General features: G+C 42.7%; 1 protein-coding gene across 2 annotated transcripts in view; it reads left to right on the top strand.

Moving 5' to 3' along the window:
* KEL (Kell metallo-endopeptidase (Kell blood group)) overlaps nucleotides 1–16896 on the top strand; it is a 554418-nt gene that overhangs the window by 467931 nt on the left and 69591 nt on the right. For both annotated transcript variants that reach the window (XM_086929702.1, XM_086929703.1), the window contains exon 12: nucleotides 16806–16883. In XM_086929702.1, coding sequence (XP_086785828.1) covers nucleotides 16806–16883 — 78 coding nt within the window. The remainder of the gene's footprint in view (nucleotides 1–16805; nucleotides 16884–16896) is intronic.

The following is a 16896-nucleotide window of genomic DNA, read 5'->3' on the forward strand; positions in this document are numbered from 1 at the left end:
GCTATGAAGACGCAAATACATTTGCGTCCAACGTTAACATGTCCTCTTTCAGATCCACCCTGAATGGATTGAATAGTCCGTTCCTAAGTATGCCATGCCAACGTCTTTTTGTGGTGTACTTCTACGTTTTCCAGCTCTAGCTAAGTAGGCCCTGAATTTCTGCCACCGAGCCTCTTTTTGGCTTCTGACTCCGAGGGCTTCAGCCCAGGCTGCCTCTGTACCCGTGAACTCTGACTTACTTCCAGCGCGGCCCCTCGCGCTCAGCTCAGCCTGTTTTCTGCCAAGACTGATTTCAACCTTCGAATTATCTGATCTGCTCCTCGAAAATGCATTCCTGCCTACTAGTTTAAGTAAACATCCTCCCAGCTGCAGAGCCAAAGGGCCGGCCTGTCTCTGTGCAATTAATTCAAGTAATTCATAGCCTCTGTTACCATGCTCCCATGGAAGGCCCATGCCCCCACGCTTCTCATGCAGACACTCAGGCGCTTATACACGCACTCTCAGTCAGTATAGAACGACTTCTGCCCCAGAAACCTTTCCGCCCAGATAGCTTAGTTCCTGCAACACCAGATATCAGATATGATAAAAGTACAAGTTGATCTGACATGCCAGACTTCTGTCTCTTTCCGTCAGTTTGAATGTCAAATCCCCTGCACCCTCCAGCTTCACGTCATTCACACGTCATGCAGCTGCGCGCGCATCCAAGTTTCCAATTTCTGCTGACATTGCCACATTTCTGCTTAGTACCACCCACCTGTGTCACCTATCTGTGACGTTTCTAGCACACACCTCCAGTTCACGCCTAGTTCACGCCTCTTGATTACGTAGTTGTAACACGTGAATACTGTTATCTTGTCTTCTCTCAGCTGTTACGCCTACTGCACTACTTCTTATGGTATTAATCAAGTATATAAGCTATGTAATGTCAATAAAGTGCTGCTCTATCCCTTCTGACACCCCTGTGGTGATCAGAACATGATATCCTGGTCTTGACCATTCCTTTTTAAGGAATAAAACCCCTAAGAACTCTAACACCACGGACTCTGTCTTTTTTCATTCCGATTGAGTTATTATTGATTAAGTACTTACCTGCATAGAAATTAAGAGAGTAAATTATTTATTTACGTCAAAGTGGCTCCCTGGCACTGAAGACTACAGATAAACAAACCCATTGGCCACTGCTGTAAGATAACAGTGGGAACAGACAGGTTTTCAACTTGAGTTAGATAGCATGGTTTCTCTCCTGCTCACACCTAAAGGAGCCTAGTTCTAGGTTTTAGATACACATGTTCTAAAGTGCCTACTTTCTACACATGATTTTATGGTCTATAGTTAGCTAAAACCTTTTAATTTTATGAAGTGTATAATATACTTACTTAAAGGGGCTTTCAGCCACCTCTCATCATCCATTGGTGTGTTCTTGTGTCACTCACATTTTACTTCCGCCCAGTACAGCGCCCAACATGGGCAATGGGTCAGCCTGCTTAAGCCACTGGCTTATTGCGCTTTGAGTGGCTGCATTTTGCTCTTTCACAATGAGCTCATTTACTTACAAGGTAGCTCCCTTCAGTGACAGAGTTTTTAGTTTTACTTTATGATTACTTTAGTGGTGCCTTTCTGATAGAAGGATGCTTTCTTCCAACTCTTCATGAAAGCACAGCGTACATTTCCGCCTAATCATTTCCTGTTTTCTGCCAATGCTGGTGTAAATTCCTTTGAAACTAGCATTTGTTTATTTATTTAATTGCTGCTACTCACAGCATAACAGATTGTGGTCCTGGACTCAGATTCCTCAATGGTTCTTTATTAAACTTTGTCTTGGGAAAAGACCAAACTTTATAACGCTTTATTTGCAGCACACTTGTCACACTTTTATTTAAACACACCTGTGCTGTAATTTGGGTTTTAGTATCCAATACTTTATACTGTGAGTCTTCTTTCTTTCTTTCTTTTCCTTCTCGCTCGTTCTTTTTTTCTTTCGTTTTTTCTTACTTTCCTTCTTTTCTGCCTTTTTACTTTTTCATTCCTTTTTGTCTTCTATCTTTCATTCTTTCTTATATATGTGCTTTGTTTCGTTCTTTCATTCTTGCCTTCTCCCCTTCCTGCGTTCATTTCTTTTTTGCCTTCTGCCCTCTTTTCTTTCTTTCCTTCTTTCTTTTCTGCCATCTTACTTTTTTGCCTCCTTTCCTTCTTTCTTTATTTGCCTTCTTTCTTTAATTTTTTGTTGCCTTCTTTCCATTTTCTTCCCTTTTGTTTTTTTTGCCTTCTTTCTTTCCTTTTTGACTTTTTCCTTTTCATTCATTCTTCCATTTGTCCTCTCTTTTGTTCTTGCTTTCTTTCCTTCTTGTTTCCTTCTTTCTACCTTTTTCTGCTTTTATTCTTCTTTCTTTGTGTTTGCCTTTTTCCCTTCTTTCTTCCCTTTTTCATTCTTTCATTCATTTTGTCTTTTTTTCTTTGTTCCTCTTTCTTTCCTTCTTCTTTTGTGTTTGCCTTCCTTTGCCTTTCATAGCTTCTTTCTTTTTTTGCCTTCTTTCCATTCTTTCTTTTTTGATACATTTCTTTTTATCCTTTCTTCCTTCTTTCTTTCATTTTTGACATCTTCCCTTTTTCTTTTTTTGCCCTCTTTCCTTGTTTCTTTCCTTTTCACATTCATCCATTCTTTCTTAACATCTAACTTTCTTTCCTCCTTCCTTCCTTCCTTCCTTCCTTCCTCCCTCCCTCCCTTCCATGCTGGCCTTTTTCCTTTCTCCCCTTCTTTCGTAAAAAGAAGAGACTTGCAGCCAATACCAGACCGTCGTTTTTTTTATTAGTTCTGGGGTAACCAAGACCTTTTGATTGTTCTGAAGTATGTATAGCTTAGTTACTTATAGGGATTTTCAATCAGACTTTATCCATTAGTGTGAGGTTGCTTTATTCACATTTTTCTTTCACCCACTCCAGCATGCTTCAAGGAGCTGTGTGTAAACCCACTTCAGCCATTGGTTGACTTTGTCAGACTTATGGCATGCTTCACTTTTGAGAGAGCGCAATTTGAATAAAACATATATGCGAGCCATATTTACAAGCACATTGTATAACGTAGGAATGAAATGTATATCGTAACGTGAAGTTGACACTTATAGCATAAAGTTAACCGATGTAATCAAAAGTAATATAGGAAATGTAACTGTATTCACTTTAGAACATGTATTAGATTTAGAAGGCCTGAATACGTAGTGGGCAAATGTTGAAATGTGTAGAAATGCTTACGAAATGTAGAACGTGCAAAGTAGAATTCATGTACGTGTGTAACTTTAAATGGAGAAACGGCGTGAAATGTAACATGGAGAAATGTGCAGAGAGCATACACGGCGATGTAACAAATGAGAATATAAAGTTATACTCTGTGTAATTTATATTCTATGTACAATGTATTCACTTATACGTAAAGGATTTGCTAAATACGATTGTATATAAATGTGTGTTAAAGGTTATACTGTGTAGAAGGCTTCTTGTAAGAATGTTAGAAGGGTTTAGGTCATTTGTGATTTTAACCTGGCTGACCAAGGGTTCGCAGGAGTGTAGTCCGCTGTTTGTAATTTAGTGGGCTCACAGGAGTCGTGAATAGCCTTGCTGTGAACGTGAGAGCCAAGGAGTCTAGTTCTTGTTAGATTTAAGGTGACAATGCTGGACAAAGTTTATGGCCTAAACGTGAGAGGAGACGTTTGGAATTTGAGTCTTGTTTTGAAATGACCATTCACAGGACCAAGAAAGGTTATATACATAGTCATAAAGATTAAAGTTCTGCTGAGGTTATAAACTTTGATCTGAAAGTGTCAAATGAAGTCACCAACGAGAAGACGAAGATGGCGTCTAAAGAAGAAAGGTCAACTTAATGAACGACGCGAAAGAGACGAAGCAAGGAAAAAGCTAGAAGATGATCTCACGGGGAAAGTCCGTGGTGGGCGTCAAAGGGGCGTTCCACCCACACGGTGATTGTGTATTTTAGGGACAGCACCCCGGGGAGAAGATAGCGATTAGCGAAGGGGAACAGCGAAGGCGAAGCGAATTGCTCAGAGCGAGAACAGAGAGAAGGGCGAAGAGTAGATGACTTGAGCAGATGCGCTGAGAGAGATCAGAGCGCAAGAGAGCAGTAGGCCGAGGACCCTTAGAGAGCGGATGGGTAGGCAGCGAGGGTACTGCTTCTCAAACTTAAGTTACCTTTAGAGGCTAAGAGAGTTTGAACTTCTTTGGGAGTCAAACTGCTGACACCTTTTTAGGTTAGGAACTTGCGAAGTAGGGATGTCACTTAGTATAGAGTAGGGACAGATTTAACTTGATTAATTTTTCTCTTTCTGTAGATGACGCAAAGGAACCACTTCATACCGATGCTTTTAATTTGCTGATTCTTGAACTGACTTTAATTGTATTCGTTTGTAGACTGAGGTTCTTTTAGGGAATATATGTTCCTTCTAGTTCCTGAATATTTGTTGAATTTGATCCTGAGAGGATTGTATATGCAACTTTTCTTAATTTTATATTAAACCTTTTAAACTTTATCAAGTTGTAAGTGGTTCTTCAGAGTGGCGTCAGTTTATGGGGTTTATCTAACCTATGCGGGGTTTGTCTTTTACTCAATGACAGATAAAAATCGATCCAAAATTTACGAATGAGATAAGTTATTAAATTGATCATAAATTGATATTAAAATCTCATTCCCCGCAGTTGGTAGCAGAGGATGGTTTTCTTCTTGAGGAAGACAACCTAGGTCAGGTTTAGTTTACCCCAAGGTCCCTAGTCATCGACGACCAGAAGAAGAATCCCAGCCGAAGACGGTGCGGACGGTGTGTCGAGAGAAAAGCAGCAGAGTCGGTCGAGAGTGAGTATAAGGGTCATGCGTTGTAAGATTGTGGTATTTTATGTTGTACTTGTGTTGTAATGTCAAGCGGAGTTGAATGCCTGTAGTGTGATTGAGGGAAGGTTGTGAGCGCGCGCAACCGGATGAAATCTTAAGCTCCAGGGAAGGACTTAAGTGGTTCGGGTGTATCGAACACCCAGAGTAATTTGTCTACCATTGAAAGGGGGTCATGAGGTACCATTGATCGCCCGACAGACCGATGATAGGGGGAGCGTAAGAGTGAGTGTATGAGTAACGGACGCTGGTCGTACGTTTACTGTGTGCAAGTAACCTATCACAAAGGAAGAGAAAGAGGAAAATAGTAGAGTATCGAAAATGAAGTGTTTTAAGAGTTTAAGAGCAATCTTTAGGAGGAATAGAAGAAACTTATATGCCGGAGAAGAAGCTCCACCAGAAGGCACACCAGCTTATCATATGGCAGTAAATGTAGGCTTACACTCGATACTATGGATCTCCGAGTGGAATAAGCTAACTGAAGGGAATAAGGAACTGACGTTTCCAAGATTCGGAACGTTTAAGCTAGACGTGTTGAACGAACTGAAAGCGGTAATGCTTGCAACGAGACCTCTACCGAGGCCAACACAGTTTGAAGCCCTTAGTGCATGGTTTAGAGCAGCACACGAAAAGAGCGTAAAAGGGCGTCAAGAAAGAGTGAGACGATCAGTAAAGGCAGTACAGGATGCTAAATGGGACGAGGAAGCTAAGAAGTGGAGGGTACAAAAGATAGAAGCAGACAAACTGTACCCGATGCTAGAAGTTACGGGAGAAAAGAAACCTCTAGAGGAAGATGAGGAAAGCGAGACAGAAGAGAATCTGATAGAGAGGCTATTAACAGATAGACCACCTCCGTACAGCGGAGGGGCCGCAAGTCCCATATTACAACAAGGGGACGGAGCTAGATGGGGGGAATATAAATCGATCCCAGTAACAGAGTGGGATACCAAGAACAATGAGGAAATACCTCAATCTAGTTCCGAACAGAGAGTAGTGGGAAGATTTGTGGTCCAGAAGGTGCCAGAAACACAACATGCAAGGTCGTACCAAATGCCAGACGCTTTACAGGTACCTGTTACCATAGGCCCTATTGTGTCAATCTACAACCCAGAAGGGGTCCAGCAAGAGGAACAGGCACGATGGGACAGGGAAAGGGCAGAGATGGAGAATAGGAATGCCATGATAAATCCTCAGAGGCAGATACTAGCACCGATGAGTCGGAGTACCCCATTAGATGCCGCAACAGGTCCCTGGGTAGAACAGGGGGGTCAAAGAGGGCCAATGGACTTAAGGGGACCAAAACCGAAATCCTATAAGGAATTAAGGGAATACCTGAAAGAATGGGATACTGCCGAAGAGATTCGGAATAAAAGTTTAGAAACAGGAGCAGAGTGGAGAGACCAGGATAACAGGATCCTCTCTCATTGTGGAGCTGGCGAAAGCAGCCCGGAGTGGGAGAGAGGGAGCCAGGAAAGCAGAGGAAATAATTGTCCTACTATCAGCGGCAATAGGCAAATGTGTGACGACAGGAGTGCAGGGTGTGGCGAAGTGCCTCGCGTCACCTTTAGTGAGGGGGAACGAAGGACGCAGGAGTACCGAAATACTTTCAGATGCATTCACCATACCCCGGGTGAAACAGTGCAACATTGGAATCACGGGAACATGGAGAGTCGCGAAGGGTCTCGCCATGCATCCGGTGATCGCGAGCGACGTCATGAGAATATAGGGAGTCGCGAAACGTCTCGCCATACTTCTGGTGATCAGGATCGAGATCACGGGAGCATGGAGGGCCATGAAGGACCTTATCGTTTATTGAGCGACACCAGACAGCAAGCGAGTTACAGTGGTTTTGAACAGAACGGTGGATCCTATCTCGTATCTGGAGAAACCGAGCCGAAAAGACGGAATGTAGGGATGGGGGATGGAGCATTGTTCCACCACACCCCACGGGAAGATGGAAAGGCTTGGGATCTAGAGAGGTGGGAACAAAGAGATGGAAGGAAAACTCCTCATAACTCACCCGTGTTTAGGCGTAGGGCGCATAGTGGAGGTGAGAGGGGTATGAGCGAACCACCTAGGACTGACATACTGAGAGCTGAAATAAAAGCAAGACGGATTGATGTAATGAGTTTAAAATCAGACCTGGACGAAATAATAGACGGCACAGTGGCAATAGAGAGGCTAGAGCTGTACGCACCAGATGAAATATTGTTCTTATCCAAGGATGTTACTCGGAAAGCAAGGGCAGCTCATGAAAAACTATCCGAATTAGCAGAAAAGTATATGATAGACATGTCACGAACTAAAGCTTTACAGCCCAATCATAGGCTAAATTGCACAGATCAAGATTTAGATGAACGTAGAACGATTGGACTAAGAGTACACATAAGGGAACTAGTCATGTGTATTAGAATATGGAGAGATCTGGATAGATGGGAGGAAAAATGGTCTAAGAGGGGATCTGTCAGAAGAAGTACAATTGTGAAGTCCCAGGATACAGACCTAATGCGAATGGAAGCTTTCCCTTTGCGAGAAATCGCGAACGGAAACTACGTTCATGTACCTTGGAGTAGGGGGGATTTAGCGGCATTCACTAACTCTTTCCCCAAGTTAAGAGAAAACCCCGTAGAGTGGTACAAGCAGGTAGAGAGGTTCGTGAAGATCTCTAAGGTGCTGTGGATCGATTTGAACACATTGTTCGATATCGTAGTACCCGGAGATTTGTGGACGGCATGCAAACTTAGTATTGAATGGCCCACTTGTGAGCCTCCGAGAGATACCCAGACAAATGGTCCATCAGATAGAGTCATGGAAAAATACGAGAGGGTAATAACATGGCTAAAAGAGAAAGTGCCAGTGCAAGACATAGACTGGGTTAAGATAGATCGAACAACTCAGGAGCCTAAAGAAACGGTTCACGAGTTCTATGAGAGGCTACTGAAAGCATTTAAACAATACAGTGGGTTAGACGTAATGGATCCTAAGGACATAGGACAGTTTGTGTCGAAGTTTGTTTTAGGATTGAGACCAGACATAAGCCTGATGATACAACAGCATTTGATCTGTTGGCAGAACAAACCTTTAGATGAGATTCTGAGGTATGCAAGGTACTGTAGCGACGAAATAGACTCAAAAGCAAAGAAACTCAAGGAAAAGCTAATGCTGGTACAAATGCAAGCAGCTGGAAAGGGTGGACAGCGGCAACAGGGAACAGGAACGCAAGCAAAGAAACAGAATAATCAGAGCAGAGATGAGGAGGAAAGACCGAGACCGAGAATGGATATTGCGACACTGAAAAAGATAACGAGGTGCCATCAGTGTAATGAGGTGGGACATTGGCGACGCGAGTGTCCTTACAATGTAGAGACAGGGGAATTAGAACAAGAGGAGGAAGAGGTACAGAACAACGTGGTTAAGGGAGCCGCAGTCCCGAAGGGAAAGTTTATCAAAGGGGGGACTCAGACTCCTCGAGCCCCGTTTCCTCAACCGCCTCGCATTACAAACGGAGGGAAAACCTATAGACAAATGCCATTGTTTGTAGGAGGAGAAGAATGCTACTACGTTGATCCTCTTACAGGGCAACGAGTGAATAGAGAAGAAGACTGTACTCTAGGTGCAGCCCTGGAAGTAGATCAGAGAGGACCATACGTAGAGGCTGATGTAGCTGGATGTCCTACGACCTTTTTGGTGGATACGGGGGCCACTCGATCTACGTTGAGATCAGCGGTAGTCCCAGGTCTGCCAATATCGGGAGAGACGATTCAGGTGGTAGGAGTCGCAAACAAGAGGATGACGAATCCTCTGACCGAACCAGTGTCAGTAAAGATAGGGAATTACAGTGACGAACATCAGTTTGTGATCTGTGATTCTAGCCCTGTGTGTTTGCTAGGAAGAGATCTGTTGTGTAAACTGAATTGCACAATACATTGCACACCTGAAGGAGTAGAAGTGCAGACCAATGATGAGGATGCCGATTTTAAGGTTGTAAACTCGCAGGAGTGCGTGGAACTATATCCTACCTTAACAGTGGAAGAGCTTCCACCGGACTTGAGGGAGAAAGTGTCAGCTGAGGTGTGGGATTTTACTGGAGAGGAAATAGGATTGATTAAAGGAGTAGAACCAGTAAAGATCCTGCTAAGACTCAATGCCGAATATCCAAGAACACCACAATACAAGTTGACACCAGAGACGATTGCAGGAATAAAGCCTGTGATCGAATCCATGATTAAACAGGGAATACTGAAGGAGATCGTGGGTAGTCCATGTAACTCCCCGATTATGGGTTTGCAGAAGCCTAGTGGAAAATACAGAATAGTGCAGGATCTTCGAAAGATTAACAATATTGTTGTCTCATGTTGTCCAGTGGTACCGAATCCATCAGTGATATTATTTCAGATACCGTTCCAAGCTGAATGGTTTACCGTGATAGATATGTGCCAGGCTTTCTTTTCGATTCCTTTAGATGAAGAGAGTCAGTATCTTTTCGCTTTTAAGCTGGAAGATCGCGTTTTAACATGGTGTCGTATCCCTCAGGGGTATACAGAAAGCCCATTGATCTTTAACCAGCTACTGAAGAGAAATCTTGAAAGTCTAGTACTGCCCAAGAATTCGGTTCTAGTCCAGTACATAGACGACCTCCTAGTTGCGTCAGAAACTGAGGAAGCTTGCAGAGTAGACACCATCACCTTGCTAAATCACTTGGCCGAGAACGGACACAAGGTGTCTCCAAGTAAATTGCAGTATTGTAAGACTGAGGTGCAATACTTGGGCCATAGGATTGAAAAGGGAAAGCGGAAGGTGTCTCCAGACAGAATAGGGGCAATCATGAAAATGAACGCGCCTACAACACAAAGAGAAGTCAGGATGTTTCTAGGCATGGTCGGTTATTGCCGGCAGTGGATAGCCAACTTTTCACTAAAGGCAAAACCGTTATTACAACTGACGCACAAAGGAGTAAGTGATCCGGTACCATGGGACAAGGATTGTTTGATGGCGTTTTTGCAGCTGAGGGAAGACTTATGTCGCGCCCCAGCTTTAGGAATGCCTGATTACACAAAACCATTTTTGCTTTACTGCTGCGAAAGAGAGGGATGCGCTTTAGCAGTTTTGGCCCAGATACATGGAGATGCGCGTAGGCCTGTTGCGTATTTTTCGGCTACATTAGATCCAGTAGCCGCAGCGTTGCCCGGATGTCTCAAATCCGTAGCTGCAACGGGTGTCAGCATTGAACGTTCTGAAAGCGTGGTAATGGGACATCAGTTAGTGGTGTACGTACCGCATTCTGTGGAATTGTTAATGACCAGGACTAAGACTCAGCATCTGACAAATAGCAGGCTCACACGCTACGAGCAGGTCATACTGGCTGCCGAGAATGTGACCCTAAAAAGATGCTCCGTCTTGAATCCTGCAACTTTGATGCCACTTCCAAATGAGATCGATGATGAAATTTGTACAGATCATGATTGCCTTGATGTGACTGAACTATGCACCAAACCGAGACCCGATATCGTAGATGAGCCATTGACTGACCCCGATGAAATATTCTTTGTTGATGGTTCATGTGTAAGAGACGATATTGGTCAGCTGAGAGCAGCTTATGCAGTTTGCACAATTACGAGAGTAATAGAAGCCGCTTGCCTGGAAGGAGTACACTCCGCTCAGGTAGCTGAAATTGTTGCTTTGACGCGTGCTTGTTTAGCAGGCGACAAACTTCGAGTCACCATATACACCGATAGCCAGTACGGTTTCGGGGTAGTTCATGATTATGGGCAGTTTTGGTCTCAAAGAGGTTACATGACCTCCTCGGGTTCTCCCATTAGGAATGGAGAATTCGTGAGACTCTTGTTAGAGGCATTGCAAGGCCCGTCAGCCATTGCAGTTGTCAAATGTGCTGCGCATACGAAAAATGTAGATTTTGTGTCACAAGGTAACCGCTATGCGGATGAAGTAGCGCGTTACTGCGCGGAACAGGGATATTCTCACTCTGATGTAAAAGTGGGGGGAATCCAAGAAAGAACTGAATTGACAATGTTGTTAGATACTGTAGATACGTGGGATGAGCTAAGGAGTGTTCAGGAAAATGCACCAGATGATGAGAAAAAGAGTTGGGAAACAGCAGGTTGTACTAGAAGTGAGATGAACTTTTGGATCTCTGCAGATGGGAGAGCAGTTTTACCAAATGAACTTGTTAGTCCAATGGCAAGGAAATTGCATGGATCAGCACACATAGGTAGAGATGCTATGGTGAGAGTATTCAGACAAACGTGGTTCAACCCGAAGTTCAGAGTAGCGGCAGAAGCAGTGTGTCAGCGATGTGCGATCTGTCAGCAGCTAAACGTGGGAAAGAGAACGCCAGTCACGTTGAGTCACATTGGGAGGTCTGGGGGGCCTTTCAATAGAATGCAGCTTGACTTCATAGAAATGCCTAAATGCAATAGACTCAGATACGTTTTAGTGATTGTTTGCATATTTTCTAGATGGGTTGAGGCTTACCCTACACGTAGGTGCGATACACTTACAGTAGCAAAATTGTTACTTAGAGAGTTAATACCGAGGTTTGGGGTGCCATCCTCTTTGGAATCGGACAGAGGAACTCATTTTAACAGCGAAATAGTGAAGATGCTATGTTCAGCTTTGGGTATCGATCAGAAACTACATTGCAGCTATCGACCAGAAGCTTCAGGGATTGTAGAGCAAGTCAACAGTACAATCAAGTCCAGACTTGCCAAAGTTTGTTCATCAACATCCCTGAGTTGGCCAGACGCACTTCCAGTGGTTCTTATGAGCATACATAGCACACCAGATAGAAAAACAGGTCTCTCTCCTCATGAAGTGTTAATGGGGAGAGCCATGAGATTGCCATCGGTTCCGACTGCAGCCCTAGTGAACATCACTGACGATTTGATCTTGGACTACTGTAAGGGACTTTCTGATGCCGTTAATTCTGTGTCCCTCCAGGTCCAGGCTGCGGAGGTTCCATCAGCACAAGATTTGTGCCATGACCTGAGTCCGGGGGACTGGGTTTTGGTGAAAAAACACGTCAGGAAGAACTGCTTAGACATGCGCTGGAGAGGACCGTTTCAAGTCATACTTGTGACGAATACTGCAGTAAAGTGTGGAGGCCTGCCAAACTGGATACATGCCTCACACACCCGAAGAGTGCCAACACCTCTAGAAGAAACAGCTCCTCTCTCGGATGAGAATCCAGCGGAAAGCGGAGAAGCCATAGAGGGGGAAAGCCAAGCTGTGGAGGTGATCGAAGAGGCTGAGACTGAGACGGAACAGGTCAACGAAGGTCAGGACACCAGTGAGACCGAAGTCGCCTCAGGAGAAGAGAGTAATTGGGAGATCGAATCAGATACTGAACAAGCAGAGAGTGACCAAGAGACAAGTCCAAGAACAAGGAGCGGGAGGACAAGGAGTGACGAAGCTAGTTGGCCGGAGAGAAGGAGAAGGCCAAGCTTAAAAGCAGATCAAGAAAGAGCTCTTGTCCCGATTGCTGAAGAATCGGATCAGGAAGAGGAAACTACAGACTCAGGAACTGAAAGTCCAAGAAGATCGAGAAGGGTACGTGTGCCCTGCAGAAGGTACGCCACCCCAGAGTGGACTTATCTAGCAGATGTCTTGGGGACAGAAATCTGGGAGAGTGAAGAAAGTGAAAGTAATCGATCACGATCCATTTGTGGCAGTGGAGATATGGATGTTGACGCCTGGACTCGAGACTGAGGGGTTATTGACTTTCACACTTCCCATACCCCCATATTTGAGTCAAATTCAAGATCTAGTGCTAAATAGATTACAGTTTCCGACTTTTGGTCATCAAATTCCAGAGGAAGAAGAAAAAGTCATTTGTTTGGAATTATTGGAAATTGTTGTGAAAGCTGCAGGTACGAGAATAATTGTTGATGCATAAAAGACTTTTGTATATAAGCTATAAAGAAGAAGATAACCTAGCGCCGAGTGGAAAGAAGAATAAAATTAGGGATTACATTTAGAGGACGGAGAAGGGTTAGGGTTGTCTGTGCTAAAGAGAAAAAGACATTGGTTGCGAAAAAGAGACTTTTGTTGATAAAGAGCACTTTACAGACTGAGAAAGCAAATAAAGCGAACAAAGACTGGAAAAGAAAAACTTTTTTGCAAAAGAAGGAGCTACGCTGTTTGATAACATGGAGAACGGCAACCCAAACCGAAAAGCTAAATGTATAGTAGGTACACTAATAACGGTAGTAATTTTTCTCATAATTACAGTAGTGACAATATCATACATAATAGGACATGAAAGCGATAAAGAAACAGCAGATGTAAAGCCTGTAACGACTTTGAGACCTGCTCTTGTGGGGAAGGAAGAGGAGACCAATGTGATACGTGAAAAGGCGTTACTGGCAGATGAAGCTCGTAGATTACACGTAGACGAGTCACAGGGAAACTTTAGGTCAAACGCATATGCTAAACTATTGTATGAGTATATCGATGCCATGGAGGCCAAAGATTGCTATGTTTGTATGCAATTGCCGGCTTCTGTAGACGAAGGCATCCAATATCATCATCTCCCACTGACTTATGGGATAACATGTAGTTTACTGCTTAGTATATTTTATGGTAGGGAAGGATTTGAGTACTACTTTTCAAATTATGATTCGGTACTGCCTGAAGTTCCGAATTATAAACAAATGAATAAGTGGGACTATTATAAAAAGGAGGATAGACTAGCTAAATTCTTTCTTCCTTGGGATACACTAGATACTTCATACGCACGCAGAAATAATCTAACTTGCAAAGTGTCAGAGGTTGAGAAAAGGTTCATAGGACAAGTAGACGACAGATACAGAAGGCAGAAGATTCTAAAAATGTCAGGACAGTGGAAAACTGATTGGACCGAAGAAGAAAAGGCACATAAAAAGAAAGGTAGCAATGGTCCAATAGCTTTGGATAGAACGCAGAAAGGAAAGTTATGTTTAACTCGAAGCAAGACGTATTATGAGAATGTATTTGTAGGTGAAGTAAATTGCGAACATGCTTTTAGATTAGAGTACTATACGAAAGATTTCATGAAAGGGATGCAAGCTATTCCGAATGTGTATTTTGTATGTGGAAGAAATGCCTATGTAAAACTACCTGACAATTGGTATGGTTCGTGTTACTTGGCAATTGTCTTCCCCAAAATATATCATGCAAAGGATTTAGCGATCATAGAAGGAAAGGCTTCGACGAGAGCGAAAAGGGAAGTAGGAGATGCAGAAGTAGTAGGAGACGTATTTGGAGCGATGTTTCCTTTGTTAGGTTTAATACTTAACGATGTTAAGATCAGGAGACTGGCTACAGTTGTAGATAGATTATCTGCAAGTACTGCAAGGTCATTAATGCTAGTAGAAGGCGAGATGCAGTCGATTAGAGCAATGGTTCTTCAGAACCGACTTGCTTTAGATGTACTGCTAGCAAAAGAGGGCGGAGTTTGCAAGGCTTTGAAGGTTCAGGAATGTTGTACTTATATTCCTGATAATTCAAAACCACTTGAGAAAGTCATACAAAACATTACACAGATTCATCAAGAAATCGAAGATTTGTCAAAAATAAATGTTTGGGAAAAAGTAGGTCATGGAGTAGGAAAGGTTGGGAGTTGGTTTGCCAACCTTGGTAAAAGCATAGTATGGTATATATTAAAACCTGTGTTGATAGTATTAATTTGCATAATCACAATATTAGGATTAGTGAAACTATATAAATGGTATAGGTCGAACCGGTTACAACGATCAATGAGAGAACAAGAAAGGAGATTAGCTGCGTTACAAGATCAACAGTACAAAAGCTTAAGAGCTCTCGAAACGATGAAAAGAGGGAATATTGTAACTAGTTCTGTGTAAGGGTGCTATTCAAATTGCATTTAGTGATGACTCCCAGAAGTCATCAAAGGGAGATCTGAGAGAGCGCAATTTGAATAAAACATATATGCGAGCCATATTTACAAGCACATTGTATAACGTAGGAATGAAATGTATATCGTAACGTGAAGTTGACACTTATAGCATAAAGTTAACCGATGTAATCAAAAGTAATATAGGAAATGTAACTGTATTCACTTTAGAACATGTATTAGATTTAGAAGGCCTGAATACGTAGTGGGCAAATGTCGAAATGTGTAGAAATGCTTACGAAATGTAGAACGTGCAAAGTAGAATTCATGTACGTGTGTAACTTTAAATGGAGAAACGGCGTGAAATGTAACATGGAGAAATGTGCAGAGAGCATACACGGCGATGTAACAAATGAGAATATAAAGTTATACTCTGTGTAATTTATATTCTATGTACAATGTATTCACTTATACGTAAAGGATTTGCTAAATACGATTGTATATAAATGTGTGTTAAAGGTTATACTGTGTAGAAGGCTTCTTGTAAGAATGTTAGAAGGGTTTAGGTCATTTGTGATTTTAACCTGGCTGACCAAGGGTTCGCAGGAGTGTAGTCCGCTGTTTGTAATTTAGTGGGCTCACAGGAGTCGTGAATAGCCTTGCTGTGAACGTGAGAGCCAAGGAGTCTAGTTCTTGTTAGATTTAAGGTGACAATGCTGGACAAAGTTTATGGCCTAAACGTGAGAGGAGACGTTTGGAATTTGAGTCTTGTTTTGAAATGACCATTCACAGGACCAAGAAAGGTTATATACATAGTCATAAAGATTAAAGTTCTGCTGAGGTTATAAACTTTGATCTGAAAGTGTCAAATGAAGTCACCAACGAGAAGACGAAGATGGCGTCTAAAGAAGAAAGGTCAACTTAATGAACGACGCGAAAGAGACGAAGCAAGGAAAAAGCTAGAAGATGATCTCACGGGGAAAGTCTGTGGTGGGCGTCAAAGGGGCGTTCCACCCACACGGTGATTGTGTATTTTAGGGACAGCACCCCGGGGAGAAGATAGCGATTAGCGAAGGGGAACAGCGAAGGCGAAGCGAATTGCTCAGAGCGAGAACAGAGAGAAGGGCGAAGAGTAGATGACTTGAGCAGATGCGCTGAGAGAGATCAGAGCGCAAGAGAGCAGTAGGCCGAGGACCCTTAGAGAGCGGATGGGTAGGCAGCGAGGGTACTGCTTCTCAAACTTAAGTTACCTTTAGAGGCTAAGAGAGTTTGAACTTCTTTGGGAGTCAAACTGCTGACACCTTTTTAGGTTAGGAACTTGCGAAGTAGGGATGTCACTTAGTATAGAGTAGGGACAGATTTAACTTGATTAATTTTTCTCTTTCTGTAGATGACGCAAAGGAACCACTTCATACCGATGCTTTTAATTTGCTGATTCTTGAACTGACTTTAATTGTATTCGTTTGTAGACTGAGGTTCTTTTAGGGAATATATGTTCCTTCTAGTTCCTGAATATTTGTTGAATTTGATCCTGAGAGGATTGTATATGCAACTTTTCTTAATTTTATATTAAACCTTTTAAACTTTATCAAGTTGTAAGTGGTTCTTCAGAGTGGCGTCAGTTTATGGGGTTTATCTAACCTATGCGGGGTTTGTCTTTTACTCAATGACAGATAAAAATCGATCCAAAATTTACGAATGAGATAAGTTATTAAATTGATCATAAATTGATATTAAAATCTCATTCCCCGCACTTTCACAAGGAGCGGATCTAGACACAAAGTAGTTCACTTCAGTTCCAGGGATTGCTATGGTAATTTGTACTTTTGGGAGACCAAAAAACCAATTTTCGCTTCAGCCAATGTTTATTTTTTAGATTTATTGAGGGCCTGACAGCTTCCGGAGCAATAAAGCTTTGTAAAAACCATGACAAAACATGAATTGCCAAAAGGCTGGCGACCACCGACAGACTGATTGGTTTTACCAATGCTTGTTTAAAGATATGGTTGGCTTTGACTCTATTTTTCACTTAAAATAATTGCGGTCACTCCTCTCCTTTCCAAGCTCCAGTCTATTGCAGTGAAGATTGGCTACCCTTCGTGGATCATGGATGACGCGTTACTGGAGCGTGAGTACCACCAGGTGAGTACGAATG

Source organism: Lissotriton vulgaris, chromosome 7, assembly GCF_964263255.1.
Source record: "Lissotriton vulgaris chromosome 7, aLisVul1.2, whole genome shotgun sequence".
NCBI classification, from domain to species: domain Eukaryota; kingdom Metazoa; phylum Chordata; class Amphibia; order Caudata; family Salamandridae; genus Lissotriton; species Lissotriton vulgaris.